The sequence below is a fragment of the Propithecus coquereli genome, unplaced genomic scaffold, assembly GCF_000956105.1.
Source record: "Propithecus coquereli isolate 6110/MARCELLA unplaced genomic scaffold, Pcoq_1.0 Scaffold58, whole genome shotgun sequence".
NCBI lineage: Eukaryota > Metazoa > Chordata > Mammalia > Primates > Indriidae > Propithecus > Propithecus coquereli.
Genome location: NW_012151729.1, coordinates 6,982,702 through 6,998,099, shown reverse-complemented (window position 1 = coordinate 6,998,099; position 15,398 = coordinate 6,982,702). Strand labels below are relative to the sequence as shown.

The window sequence follows — 15,398 nt, the reverse complement described above, 5'->3', positions numbered from 1 at the left end:
GCACAGAATAGCGCGTTTCCACCACGGCAGAGTTTTATTGGACAGCAATGCTTCTAGAGGTATCATCGGACCCTCTGACAATTGTTAAATTATTTTTTCTCATATGTGCTCAAGAGCAAAGATGAACACCCTGAAGTCTGTATTACTGGGCAGGCTCAGGCAATATAAGGGAAGTACCTAATCTGTGCCAGACTCCAGTCCTGTCTATTTTAAGTGGCAGTGTCTGTGTTTACAGAAGATGATTAGGTATTTGCACGAGCACCTCAGGTATGTATGAGATTCTGCCGTGATAAAAGGTCAGCAGCTCCCGAGCGTGCAGGCAGCCCTGCTCCTTTCCTAGCCTCCTCGGAAGGAAATTGAGGGAATCAGAGCTAATCCATAAGGCTCAGTCTTGCAATTATTATAGGACATGCTGGTTCCTGGATATTCCCAAACATGCATCCTTTCGTCAAGTGCAGGTACTTCTGGAGGCTTCTTCCCGACTGTGTCTTTGTGTTGGCATGTGTGTAATGAGCGCATCTCACAGCACACCAAACAGGTTTCTCAGCTTGCTTCAGTGACACTTTGCAAAGCCCAGAGGAGCCCTGTTGCGACAGAAGGGGAGAGCACCTGCAAGCAGCCCATGGCAAAGTCTGGCTGGCTAAGCATTCCAGCAGCAGCCTCTCCCGGTTCCTGAAAACCCATCTATAAGGAAATGGATATGTGAGGGCTCTGGTAGGAGATAGGATGGAAAATCTGGAGATAGGATGGAAAATCTGGAATTAGGAGACCATTATTTGTGGATTCATCTGTTCTAAAAATACTTATTGGGCCAGACACTGTGCTAGACACTGAGATGGATGGGGAGCTAGTTTAAAAGTTTCTGCCCTCACAAAATTTGCAGTCTGGTGGAGGAGGCAGGTAAATAAACAAGCGACTTCCATTCCATTGGACAAATACCGTGATGGGAGTACTAGAGAGTATCTTAAAAGCATGTCTTAAAAACATCCCTGACCCTGACCTGGACATTCAGGGACGTGATGTTTAAGCTGAGACCTAAAGGACAAGAAGCAATTGGGCAGGAGAGAGAGAGAGTGGCGTGTAGAGAGAATATTCTGGGAAGAACTTAAGAGCTGAGAGGAGCATGAGGCATTGGTAGTACAGAAAGATGTTCAGTTTGGCTGCAGTGGGCAGCGTGAGAAGAGAATTGCCAGAGACGAGATTGGAGAAATAGATAAGAGTGGTGTAAATCCCAGCTGCATGAGCTGAGCCAAGTTATGTCTTCTCGTGCCTCGGTTTCTTCCTCCACCAGATAAGCATAAAAATACCACACAATGTTGTGATGAGAGCCCAATGCCATAGCAGATGCAAAAGCATTTTGCACACCGTATTCTGAAATCCCAGTTGTAGAAAGGCAATGGTGTTAGCCTGGAGCAATCTTTCACTCTGGAGTGAGAGTTAGACAGGGAGCTCTGTGGTGGTGTGCTGGAACCAGCTTCTAGCAGCTCCTGGGAGAGGCAATCGTGCACATCTCTTCCCAACTTCACTTTCAGCCAAGCTAGGAGTATTTACACTACGGAAATTTGCAAATGTTACCAACCAGAGCCTTTTTTCGGTTTTAGTTTTTGTTTTTTTATTTGTGTGTTTATTTTGTTTTTGAGAGCTGATTTACCTGCATACCACTGAGTGAGGGTTAAAGTCATGAGATGAGTAGGAAGTCTGGGCAGTAGTTATTAAATAGTGTCCACCCACAACAAAAAACAAAATAGACTTTGGCACAATTTTTGAAAGAGTAACCATGTTACTCTTTCTGCCATTTGAAACAGGCCCGCCCAAAGCCAGCCATTAGGGACAAGAGCAAGAGGGCCACTCTTTCATGCCAATCCATTCCCAGACAGGCCAGAGCAGTGTCGATGACACCCAGCTCATGGAAATGAGGTTGGAGCCTCCCAGATCAACAGCTGCCGAGAGCGGCTTTCTTTGGCCCATGAGACCAGTGATAAATTGGGTTTCAATGTTCTGAATAGGCAGAAAAAGATACCTCCTTGCTCTCTCCTGATCCCTTTGCTGGAGCTGCCAGCTGGCGCTTTTTGTCACTCATCGTGGCTGCCTGCAGTGGAGATTATACACTTAGTGCAGAGGGCGTGTGGGAAAGGAAATGTCTTCAGCAAGCAGGAGTCTCCAAGGCAAGTACTCGCTGGAAAAGCTGGGATATAGATGTAGCTCAAGGCATGTTCTAAATAATGGAGCCTTTTTAAAGGATGGCCTAGAAAAGTACTATATTTACCTTTGGCTAGCATGCCTGGATACTCCCCAATCTTGGGGAAATAACTAGTTGGGTATGTTGGAGTTCTTTGTCAGGAGTAGCGTTGACAAAATATCAAAGTTTAGGTTGGGTTGAAGTGGCATGGTGTGACTTAATACTCACTCATTCATTTGTCTAACAAATAAATGAGTGCTTATTGTGTGCCTCTAGAATGTAAGTCCCATAAAGGCAGAGATGGTGTCTGTCTTATTTATTGTAGGCACTCAGTGCATTTTTATTGAATGAATGAGTGGATGGCCTCGCTTTGCAAGATGTAGGGGGTATAAGGATAAATAAGTCATAGGGGCTGGGTATGGTGGCTCACGCCTGTAATCCTAACATTCTGGAAGGCCAAGGTAGGAAGATCGCTTGAGCCCAGGAGTTGGAGGTTGTAGTGAGCTATGATGACGCCACTGTACTCTAGCCCAGGCAACAGAGTGAGACCCTGTATCAAAAAAAATCAAGTCATAGGGCCTGCTGCTACGGAGCTCACAATCCAGTGTGCAGACAACCAAGTAAACCAGCAATTACAATGCAGGGTGATGAGTGCTGTGATACAGCAAGTACAGGGTGCAACGGCTCATAATAAAGGGAGATCCAACCCAGCCTTGGGGGCAGGAGGCAGGAAAGGCTTTCTGAAGACAAAGATGCAGAGGACCTAGAGGACAATGCCAAAGATACCGGCACCTATCTGGATGCTACCTTATGGAAAAAGAGGTCTACATATTCAGCAGTATCTCCTATTCCTAAGGAAGACTATTGGTTCTGTCTCAGAGTGAAAAGTAATTGTGAATAACTGCTAGAATACTTTGATAGCTTAATCATCAGTGATGTTTTCCATTTCTTGGAGATTTTCAGGGATTTCCCTCAATTCAGCCTTTCCACTGAAAGAAATGACCCCATGCCCATAGGACAGATGGCACGTGGGCCTTTAGCATCTGTCTGATGCACAGCCATGTCCAGGTCTATAGGTAGGCAGAGTGCTTCTTTTCCAAGGTCATGTCTATTCCATTTGATACAAATGGGAAGAATGCCCTGAATTTTGATTTGAAAGAGGCAGACAAACTGATGATTTGCAGAAAGTCCTGATGGTGAAATATCTTGGCTTCAGCTGAACTGAGAGGGAAGAATTCTAACTTCTCGGGGCTTTGTGGCTCCAACAGGGGTCGTGCCAGACTTTTTCCTCTGGTATCACCCAATTAAATCACAAATAAATATAAATAGGCACACACATACACACACACATGCAAGTCTCAAAGGATGCAGACTAATTAAGCAGTAAACCGTTTGAAATCAAAGACGCAGCTCTTTGACAGTAGAGGCCAGGCCCTGCCACTCCAGCTCCCCTCTGCAAGGTCATTTTCCCCAAGGTGCTGGAAGTATTTGCCAGTCACTGTATTCCTTCCACAATAGCCTGTCAGGCTCCCGGCACCTTTGCCGCGCTGGCAATTCTAAGTAGGACCACACACAAAAGTAAAGAGAAGAGTGTAATGAGCTACCTTCTACCTGTGACTCAAGTTTCAACAGTTATCAACATTGTGCCAACTTCATTTCATCTCATCTATCGCCTTTGTTTCTGAAGTATTTTAAAGATACTCTTGGAGCTTTAATGACACACCTTCAAAAGCTCTGTTATCGTTGGAGCCGTTAGGTAATGGTAAAAATCACCTTCTTCACTTTGCAGTTAAGGAAATTGAAGCCCAGAGAGGCTGAACATCTCAACCGAGGACACGGTGTGCAAGTTGTGAATCACATCTAGGGGCCACCTCCACCCCCGGCCTGGCTGGCCCTACTATCGGAAATGCCCTGCTGTTTGCCTAGGTCATGCTGTCATTAGTCATTCCCCCTTCAGCTCCCAAACCCCCCACGCAGAGGTGAAGGAGAGAAAACAACCCAGAGGAGAAAGCCAGAATGGGGTGACCAGAGTTTTGTTTTCCCCTTAAGCCAAGGGAGAGGGAGTGGTGGGGTGGGGGTCATTTGACTCATTTTTTTCTTACTCCCCATGGTAGATTTGGCTCCGTTTCTCAAACCATATGGAAAAAAGCTCATCCCCGAAGTACCACACCTGTTGGAAACGCTCCCTCTGAAAAAGGGGGTAGTGGAAGGGAGCAGATCCGCCTCCCAGGCCCATGAGACAGCGCTTTCCCTTGTCCTGCGGGCTCCCACGCACCTCCCTCCCTTCTCCACGGGTGCCCTGTGCCCTCCTGGAGGGAGACGTGGTGACAGAAACGCTTTGGTTCCCTGGGGAGTTCAGTGCTATCCCAATGAACGTCTCGGGGACTTGGCACCCTGCCCATTTCAAAAGCAATCCCAAGCTCATTTCTTGAGAACCAGCTTATGTTTGGAGCCAGGGATATGGCTCTGGACACATCTGGGATTAACTCCTATGCTGGGGAAATGAGATCACCCCAAAGCAATCTCAGAGAAATGTTTGCAGGGGAAAAAGGAAGGTATGCTAATGGCAGCCCTGAAAAGGCACTCTTTCTCCACCCACATCGTGTAAACTCCTGCTGCCTTCCCCTTCGTCCTGCAACAGGACCGCTGGAACTCAGGAAGGAGGCAAGAGGGACCAGGAGGAAAAGGCTGGCAAATCCTGGGTGTTTGGGTAATATTTGCTTGAATGAGGAAGGGAGGAATGTCCTGCTCGCTGACTCAAAGTGTCAGGAGTTAGGTGAAGAGGAAAAGGTAGTCAGTGATGTCTCAGCAACCCACCGAGGACTAGAAGAAGAAAGCCCAAAACGAAAGACTGAGGGGAGATAACCAAAGAGAGAGAGAGGCACATGACAAAAGTCACAGAACAGAATAGAATTTTAGAGATAGGTACAGGGCCAGTAATAAGAATCTTCCTTTTGTTGGCTTCCTTCCCATCACTCAGGGCCCCTCACCTCCTTGGTCTTTTCCTTCATAACATTTACTCCAACTTGCAATATATATAATTTATTTGTATGTCTGTAGGTTTGATCTCTGTTTTCCCAACTAGATTGTAAGCTCCATGAAGGGTCTTGTACATACCTGGCCTAGCTGGCACTCAAAAAAGTATTTGTTAAAATAAAATAATGAATGAATGACAAGTCAAGCTGGGAAGTCAGGCCAGAAGGTGTAACAGCAAGCTTACTCCTTCTCTCTCCTGAGCATCCTCAGTTATTGAGCACTTATTATTTGCCAGACATTCTACTAAATACCACATGGTTTTTCTCGTTATTCCTCTCAACAAACCCATGAGGAAGTATGTTCAGGGGTCCCAAGACCATCCTCAGATTCACTGATTCACTAGAAGGGCTCACAGAACCCAGCAAAGCTGTTATACTCACAGGTGTGGTTTATTCCAGGGGAAGAATACAGATTAAAGTCAGCAGTGGAAAAGGGCACGTATAGGGCAGAGTCCAGGAGCTTCCATAAAGCTTCCAGTTGTCCTCTCCCAGTGGGGCCATGCAGATGGTGCTTATTTTCTCAACAGCAAGGCGTGGCAGCACACATGAAGTATTGCCAGCCAGGGAAGCTCACCGAGGCTTGGTGTCCAGGGATTTTATTAGGGCTGGTCACGTAAGCACGACTAACCCACCCGTGTGGCTGCCCTTAGTCTCCAGCCCCTCCAGAGGTCAAGCTCTTACTGCTTGGCCGATGGCCCCCACTGTAAATCACAGTATTAGATTAGGCAATCTGGTGTGACCCAAGGCCCCCTGGTAGATACAGTCTCTCTGATCAAGCAAGACATTCCAAGGCCTTAGAGGTTATCTCCCAGGCCAAGAGCCAAAACTTTTGTTGGAATATAGAGGGTTTGGATAACCCAGACTTAATGAGTTTAGTGTACCAGTTAGCCCCAATTTGTGGATAATCCAAATTAAGGATCAGAGAAGCTAAATGATTTGGCCAAAGTTACAAAAGCCAGAATGTAAACCAACAGCCTACTTGACTCTCGCATAAGTGTTCTTAACTATTATACCCTAGTACCTCCCTTGAACAAGTAAAATTCTCTACAAAAAGAAAAGAAACAAAACGAAACTCACATACAGTGTTTCATCAATCTGAATGCACAGATTCAGGGATTTCCACTTGGGAAGATCACAGTACCGTGAGCTTTCTGCTGATCTCAAGCACCCAAAGAGCGGATAATGTGGGATTTGCCAAAGCCAGATGGATATGATCCTCTTATTTAGAGAGCAAGGTGTGGAGGCCGGTGGTGGGGAGGGTCTCCGTCCTCACCAGAGAAGAGAAAACATGCACAAGGCCAACCAGCACTGTCGAATGTATACTCCATTGCCCCCAACAAGTCTGTTCCAAAAGGATTATCGCCATGAGGGAGGGAGGCAGGGTGGCTCAGTTGGTTCAGCAGCAACTGGAAAGTTAGGATACAGGATGATTTGTTGACTCCTTACCTCACCAGTAGAGCGAAATCACTGGGGAAGTCCTGTTTTCCTTATTCAGCGTTTCCAAGGCACGTCTGCTAATCCTGCAAAGTGGTCCGGGGTGCAAATACACAAATCACAGTGTCAGAGCAAAGCTTCTGAGAAGCCAGTCTGCAGGGAAACCTATGTGACTTTGTTTAACTCAGTGTTTCCTGAGCTTGGGTATGGAACCTTTTTGTGTATGTATATAACAGCAAATCATGCAAATTGGTGGCAATTTGGAAAACATGACCAAAATGATCTTTTTTTCTTTTCCAGTTCATGCAAAGAGATCTGCTTTCAAATAATTATTATCAGCCATATTTATTAACCTTGCATGCATCCTTTTTCTCCAGGAACAGCAACTCCTGGATTTTTCTTGATCATTCATTCATCAAGCATTTATTAAACACCTACTGTATCCAGGCAGGTTATCTCAGAGATAGAGAAACAGAGGGGCTTCACACACAAATCCTGAATTCTCCAGCTACAGAGAATTTAGTCTGGGGAATGACTTGAGTCAAAGGCCAGGATGGTTTTGGGTCTGGGGCTCCATTCTCCAGTGATGGGTGATCTCCTGACCAGCTCAGGGAGGTAAACTGTTAGCTCAGCATGTTCATTTTGGTCCCACTCAATGCCAGGAGTAGAGAGAACCAGGCCAATCCTTTTCCAAACTGGTGGGAAGTGTCACTAGTGTGTGGCAAAGATCTCATTGCACAGTAGCAGGTAGAGTTCTCATTCCAGCTCTTCCCTCTTGTGTGTCACGGTGGGTGATTCTGCTCCACTTGGGTGCCTTTTCTCTTACGCTGTTGTCAATCCACACACGCTTCATTTTTTAAAATTGGACATAAGCTCAGGGCTCACTGGCAGCTGGACCTCTTGCTATTTCTGAATTCTACTATTTGGATATTTTATTGTCATGGGGTTTAATTGTTTCTGGATTTTGAATATGTATTCATCAGGACTTGTCCAGCGTCAAATGTCAGAAAATAACTCCAAGTAGTTTAAGTAATAAATAATAAATTAGGGATATGATCTCATTTGAGAGTAACCTTCAGGCACAGCTAAATCTAAGGATTCAGATGTTATTGTCCAGGCTCTAGCTATCTAATTACCGCTCCAGCTTGCTGCATCTCTAGTTCTGCTGCCTTTTGCAGCTTCCCTCAGGAAGGTGTGCCTACTGGTTGGGAAATATCACCAATATTATTGCCCAATATTGGACTACACTACATTGCACCGAGGGGCCAAGGCCCAAAACCCGAAGGCTCATGATACAAAAGTGATAAAGATTCTTTCTCAGCATCTATATATCAAACCTCACGGAAGATACCAATTGGCCCTGGTTGAGGCACATGTCTGCCCTGTACTGGTCACCGTGCTGGGGCATTTGGGTACCCTAACTGGCCAGCCAGGGTCACATCCCCTTGCATGTGTGGTGTGGCCAGAGCGAATGCCCTGCCCATCAGAAGATGAAGAGAGGCTGGTTCCAAGGTAGTGAGTTATCTCACTAGATTGTTCACAGTCAGTTACAGATTGAACTCCTTGTTCTAATACTTTCCTGCCTTCTTACTACTGCACTTGACCAGTCTTAAAAAAAAAAAAAAAGTAAAAAAAGAAAAAGAAGATGGAGAGAGAACAGGTAGTTCCTCAGAGAAGGGGATGCTTGGCAAAGCAAGAACATAACTTTACTACTGAAGTATCCTCCTGTCCTTGTTTCTGGGTTCTATTCTCTACCCAAATCATGGCTCTTGTGGTCCTCAGATCCCACTGAGGAGACAAATGGAATAGACAAATTATAGGAGCATCGACGTTTTGAGCTTCTGAATCTCAGAAAGGAAAGGCTTTTAGGCACGCACAAGGAAGAAGAGCTTGGTGACGACCTGACCGTGAGACCCACACGTGCTCTATCCCCATACCCGCCTCGCCCCTGCACCTGTAGACACAGAAAACGATTATGGGTGATAAAAGCTGTCACCAATGATACAGCAGGTGAGAGCTGATGTGGAACTTGGAATCATTGTCCCTTGAGAGAACAGTGGAGGACAGGATGGAATCAACCAGCCGAGTCTCTTCAGGTGCTTAACTTTTATGTGAGTGCTCTGCAGTTCAATAATTCATGCCTGTGCAGCCGGCAGCAAGCAAATTGCATTCACACTCTATTCAGATTCTGATTACAAAACAGAGCCCCAAATGAGTTTTATGATGGAAAAACATACGAGGTGACTTCAGCTGAATGGCAGACAATGAGGGTGGTATGAGCATCAGGGCTTTCAGGTCAAACAAGCTTCAGCCAATCCTGAGTCGGCCATACACTGGCTGTGTGACCTTGTCTGGTGACATCTATCATCTTAGAACTTCTGTTTCCTCCTCGATATAATAGGGCACTACTACCTACTTCATAGGGTTTTGAGATCACATGAATGAGATAATACAGGCAAAGTGCAGTAGTGCAATAACGTAAGAAAAATTTCTGTGGCCTGGCAGAACCCCAGTAAATGTTGATTTCCTCTTCAGAGTCATTCAGTCTCTCCCTTCCGGCCTCCCTCCACCCCTTTGCGCCGGGGAAACCAATGTCTTCTATAAGTATGAATGTAGAACTGAGAATACCAGGGGTGATCCAAAACGAAAAGAAAGGAGATGAAGAGGGTCTTCATGTTAAAAATAATTATAATTCACTTCCACAATATTTACTTATGTTGAGGGGACATGAAAAAAAGATGAAAATAGTCAAGCAATTAGAACTATCTCAAGGTTTCAGAGTTTAGGCATCTTCAAAGGAATTTCAGCATTTTCTGCAATTGTAGTTTAATAGGCTCTCTCGGTAATCATTAAAAATATGTAAGCCAGTTGCACTGGAAATATCTTACAGGAAAAAAAAACAAGAAAGCAGGTTAGCAATTTACAAAGCCTACATCAAAACTCCATTCATTGCCCCCATTTGAGTTATACTAAGTTATAGTTCCGACTAGTAGCAGCAAACTTGGAGGGTGAGGGAGTCTGATAACAATGTAGCTTCTTGACTCCCACCCTGAGAGATTCTGATCAAACAGATCAGGGATGGGGTTCAGGGGCTGCATTTTTAGCATCTCCCAGGATTCTGATGCAGGCAAACCACAGACTTCGTTTTGAAAAACACAAGCTTACCAGTGCTTAGGCTTGAGGATAGACTTAAGTTCGAATCCTAAATCCACCACTTTCTAGCTTTGTGAACGTGGCAACTCTTAACTTCTCCGATTCCCAGTTTTCTAATCTGAAAATTGGAATTCGAACTAATACACACCTCAGAGGTTGTTGTGAGAATTAAATAAAATATATACTATAGTGCTTAACACAGTAACTGGTACATGGGAAGAAACACTCCATAAATATTAGCTGTTGATATTCTCATTATTATGCAAAGCCAAAGAGTCTTGGATTCTTTTTTTCTTCTTTTCTTTTCATGAATCTGAAAGAACAATGCATTAAGCAAGATGGAAGTTTATTTCACTCTCAGACAGAAGTCTGGAAGTGACACGGTCCAGGACGGGTGTGGCAGCTCTGCAGCCAGGCTCCTGCCCTCCCCGTTTAGGTGTGGCCCTCGTCCCCATTATTCAGGGTGGCAGCCGGAGCTCCGGGACCCATATCCGCGTTCCACATGGCAAAGATGGAGGAGAGAAAAGAAAATCAGTCTCTCTCAGTACCGATCCTTCCTAAAGGTTGCTTACACCCCACTGGCCAGAACTTAGCTGCCAGGGAGGCTGGAAAATGTGACCAGTATTCCAGGTAGTCATATATCCAGAAAAACGTGGTTTGTATTACAAAATGGACAAGTGGGGAGAAGGAATATGGAGGGACAACTATTGTTCCCTAATGTACCCTACCCTAGGACTCTAGCAGATTTGGGACATTCCCAGAAATCCTCTGCTCTTATCCTGCTTCTATCTGCTTATTTTTCAGGTAAGGAACATCTTCCCCCAAAATGGTAGCTGCATGGTTTGTTTATCATACTCAGCTTGGCTTATTTTCTCCCTACATTCCTCCCATACCTTTCACTCCTCATCCCCCAGCTTCATTCACTTTCTCCTCACTAAGTGGTTTTGATAAGCGATACAATTATTTCATTGTAGAAAAGTCAGAAAACACAGCTAAGCACTTAGGGAAAAAATTTTTAATATTCAAAAATCTCACCTCTTAGAAACGAGCACTCCCAAAGTGGTGGTGTACAGTCATGAAGCCTTTCCCCCAAGTAAAAATATACACGTGAATTTATGATGAAAATCTAGTCTACATAACTGTTCTTAACCTCTTCTATTACACTTAACAGTATATTATCAGTAATGCTCGGTGTTATTAATTATAGATCAACGTCATCAATTTTAATGACTGCAGAGTTTTTCATTGTGTGGGTGTATCATAATTTATTCCACCGATTTCCTGTTTATTTCCACAACACTGTGTTAACCCCCCTGGTACACACGTCTTTGCTCACTTGTCCCCCAGTTTCTTGGGGATGAGCTGTGTTCCTATGGTTTTCTAATTCCTGGGCTCTCCTGACTCCTCCAGGGACCAGCAGAAAAGAGCAGCTCTACCATCCCATCAGCAAAGTGATGTCAGGTCTTGTCTCTAGCCCTGAGCTGCTTGGAATTCTTTTTCAAATGAACATTGCAGGCTTGGGAGATTCTTAAAGACATGAATTAATGCCCCCCTACACTCCATTAAGAATAGCAAGATTGCCACAGTGCAAAAGGACTACTGTACCCCACTGCCCAGAAAAGCACAAAATAAAATACAATTCCAGGTGACTAAACGGCTTTCTATTAAACCTAAGCTGTTAGAAGTTTCAGTTTGCCAGGTTGACTTTAAGCAAAACCAGAGTGAGGCCATTTCTGTGTGGAGAAACCAGTTTCAATTAGAAAAAAAATGCATTTAACTGAAATAATTATTAAGACAGACAACTGATTTGACAAATGATGATTCCTGAGCTATTTTTTTAACCGATGATTGATTTCTGATTAATTGTTTCTTTGTCTCAGTTGAGCTTCTTAATGATCCAAACACTCAGGAGGTTTACGCTTTCTACAGATGGCTGAAGACAAATTATGTTGCACCACTCTCATATAGCACTTTCTATTTTCAGATGGTTTTCACCTCAATTTCCCTCCCCTCCACACTGAGGAGTAGGTAGATATCACCAGCCCTCCATTATAAATGATGAGAATAAGGGATGCCCTTTATTGAGCACATACTATGTGCTAGGCAAGATGCTAAATGCATTATAAATATAATTTATTCCTCACGACAGCCCTAATGAGGTAGGCATTCTATCAATACCCCATTTTATAATGAATACAGTTAAACAAAGATTAAATAGCTTGACCACGATCATACAGGTGGCAAGAGGTATAGCCAGAATTCAAACCAGGAAGAGTCACTGACTCACTCGAGTTCACATGGTTGTGGAGTCAAGTTCAAAACCCTCTTCCCGGCATAGTGATTAAGAGCAAGGACTGTACTAATCAATGGGCACACACAGGCACAAAGAGATGTAAAGGTCCTTGGAAATCAAAAAGCGGGGCGGCGGGTGGGTAAAAACTTACCTATTGGGCACAGTGAACACTATTCGAGTGATGGGCACACTAAATGCCCCGACTTAAGCATTATAAAAGGTATCCGTGTAACAGAACATTTTACCCCCTTAATATTTTAAAATTAAAAAAAAAAAAAACAAGGGCTCTAGAATAAGGTAGCCTGAGGTTAGAGCTCATAACTGCCACTCCCCAGCTGTGTCACTTCACGCAAGTTACTACCACTCTGTGCCTCAGTCGCCCTATCTTATAAATGGGGATAATGCATGTCTATCTTGAAGGGCTACTTAGATTAAATGAGATGACGCACACACACACTTAGCACATGGGAAGTGCTCCGTAATTAGTTATTAATATTATACCTTCTGCCCCTCCAGCCTCTAAGCTAAATACATACTTTATTGTTCTGTGTTGCCACAGGTGCCTCGAGCCAAGGCCTTATGCAACTACAGAGGGCAGAATCCTGGTGACCTGAGGTTTAATAAGGGAGATGTGATCCTCCTCAGGAGACAGATTGATGAGAATTGGTACCAGGGGGAGATCAATGGCGTCAGTGGGACCTTTCCAGCCAGCTCCGTGGAAGTCATCAAGCAGCTGCCCCCGCCACCCCCACTCTGCAGGGCCCTCTACAACTTCGACCTACGAGACAAGGGCAAGAGTGAAAACCACGATTGCCTAACTTTCCTCAAGGTAAGATTCTGGTCAGCCGCCAAGGTCTCTGGGGACCACCTAGAGACTATGGCAGAACCCGGAGTCATTTGTTTAATATTTGCTGATTTTTTAAAAATTATATATGTTTTATATATAAATGTATATGTGTATGTGTGTGTATGTGCGAATGGGTGCATATATTGTAATGTGTGTATATAATTCAAACTACATGGGAGTGAAATCTCTAGAAAAATCTAAGAAGAGTTTGATAGAAGTCCTTAAGCCTTTTCCATTGCAATTACAAAAATACATATGCACACATTCATTTATTCATTCTACAATCACTTTTCAGCACTTACTATTTGCAGGTGCTAAGGATAGAGCATGAACAAGTTATTCCCTTCTGTCCTAGCAGAGTAATGGGAGTAACAGATACGTGGGCAGAAAATTACAAACTGTTTGATAACATGCTTTGCAAAACTGCAGCTGCTGCCTCTTTGTCATGTATGTGTAAGAGTATTCTTGCTGACCAAGTTATGGCCACCTGATTCTACTCCTTTACAGTATTCTATTTTGTTTTAAACATAGCATTCAAAACACTCCAAACATATACAATAATATAATCATACCTCTATACACAAATAACCTCTTACAAGGTATATTTTCCAAACACATCATTTGCCCTACGATATTTTCTGCGTCTCTTTTCCATCGGATGGCCTTCACCATTCATAAGTAACGACAAGTCCCCTAAAGTCTAGGCTACTTTAACTCTCTGCATTCAGTATTTGCTATTCCTTAAACATTCAAATTCTCTCATAGAAACCAACGTTGGAGTTATTTTCATTCTTTACCTTATAAGTAGATCAGCTATAAGTACAAAAAGTGGCACTGCTACCATAAATCTTTGTTTTGTAAAATATTTTTATTCTACCACTACCAAAAATGACATTTACTTCAGCTTCCTTCAAAGTAGATAATCTCACTGTCTGAGTGACCCTCCTAAGGAAGGTCATTCTATAGCCTGAACAGCAAAGTTTAGACTTAGACTACAGTTAAAGGAAGGTCAATTCAATTCTGCAAACATTTATTGAGTATTTACTTTGTGCCAGGCCTTAGACACTGAGCTCTGGGGACATAGCTAGAGGAAGACATAAGCAAGCAGGAAGCATTATCTGCTTCTCTGACCCTCTCTGGGAATTTGCAAACTGGGACACTTACTCCCCATGGTCATTCATCCCTTGTGCCCATCCATGCGCCAAGCTGGCTACTGGGGATAAAATAATGAGTCATTGTCCTTACTTTCACAGAGCTGGCAGCCTGTGAAGAAGAAACACACTCATAAATGAGAAATTATGACAAAGAAACCAGAAGAGAGGATTTGATCCATTCTAGAAGGCTGTAGAATGCTAAGACCTCATTAGGAAATCTCATGGTCTTCCTAAACTGAGCACGTCCAAATTAAACTGAAGATCTTCCCTCCTGAAGCTGCCCTTTTCCTGATGTTTTCTATCTCAGTAAATTGTACAGTTTATTCAAATGTTCATGTATTTGTTCATGCATGCATGCATTCAAGAAATATTTATTGGATGACTACTAAAGGGAATCAGTGTGTTAGGTGCTAGGAACAACAGAGATAAAACAGACACAGGCCCTGCACATGTGGAGCTTGTGGTCTGATAGGGTGGACAGTCATTAAAGAAATAACAGCCTCTAAACGTGTAATTGTGAATTTGTAATAACCTATAAATGTATAAATACAAACCTATAAATGTGTAATTGCGAATGTGTAAGAGGAAGCTAAGAAAAGATATAATGCATAATGAATTTAGATTTGGATTAATCCAAATTACTGAGGCACATGGAATAGGTCAGAGAGATCAGAAGGTCTTTTTTTTTTTCTTTTTGAGACAGGGTCTTTCTCTGTCGCCCAGGCTAGAGTGCAGAGGTGTCATCATAGCTCACAGCAACCTCAAACTCCTGGGCTCAAGCAATCCTCCTGCCTCAGCTCCCTGAGTAGCTGGGACTACAGGTGCATTCCACCAAACCCGGCTAATTTTTCTATTTTTTTGTAGAGACAGCATCTTGATCTTGCTCAGGCTGGTCTCCAACTTCTGGCCTCAAGCAATCTTCCTGCTTCGGCCTCCCAAAGTGCTAGTAATACAGGCATGAGCCACCTCACCCAGCCCAATCAGAAAGTCTTTAGTAGATGCATATACAGGTTTAGATTGATGAACGTGTATGGACATGGAAAGATGTCCCTGATATGGTATTGAGTAAAAAAATCAGTGTGTTCTGTATGACTTCATACGTATGAAGTACAAGAATAGGCAAAATGAATGTATAGTGCTAGAAGTCAGAATAGTGGTTACCTCTTGCTAGGTTGAAGGGCACAAAGAGCACTGCTGGATACTGGAAATGTTCTATATCTTGATCTGGATGGGAGTTTTATGGATATATTCAAATGTAAAAATTCCTTAAGCTTTACATCTAAGATTTATGCCCTTTATTGTA

The 15,398-nt window shown here is 43.6% G+C and overlaps 1 protein-coding gene across 1 annotated transcript in view; it reads left to right on the top strand.

Moving 5' to 3' along the window:
* SH3RF2 (SH3 domain containing ring finger 2) overlaps positions 1 to 15,398 on the top strand; it is a 99,760-nt gene that overhangs the window by 35,819 nt on the left and 48,543 nt on the right. The window contains exon 2 of the mRNA XM_012658245.1: positions 12,654 to 12,947. Within this exon, the coding sequence (XP_012513699.1) occupies positions 12,654 to 12,947 (294 nt within the window). The remainder of the gene's footprint in view (positions 1 to 12,653; positions 12,948 to 15,398) is intronic.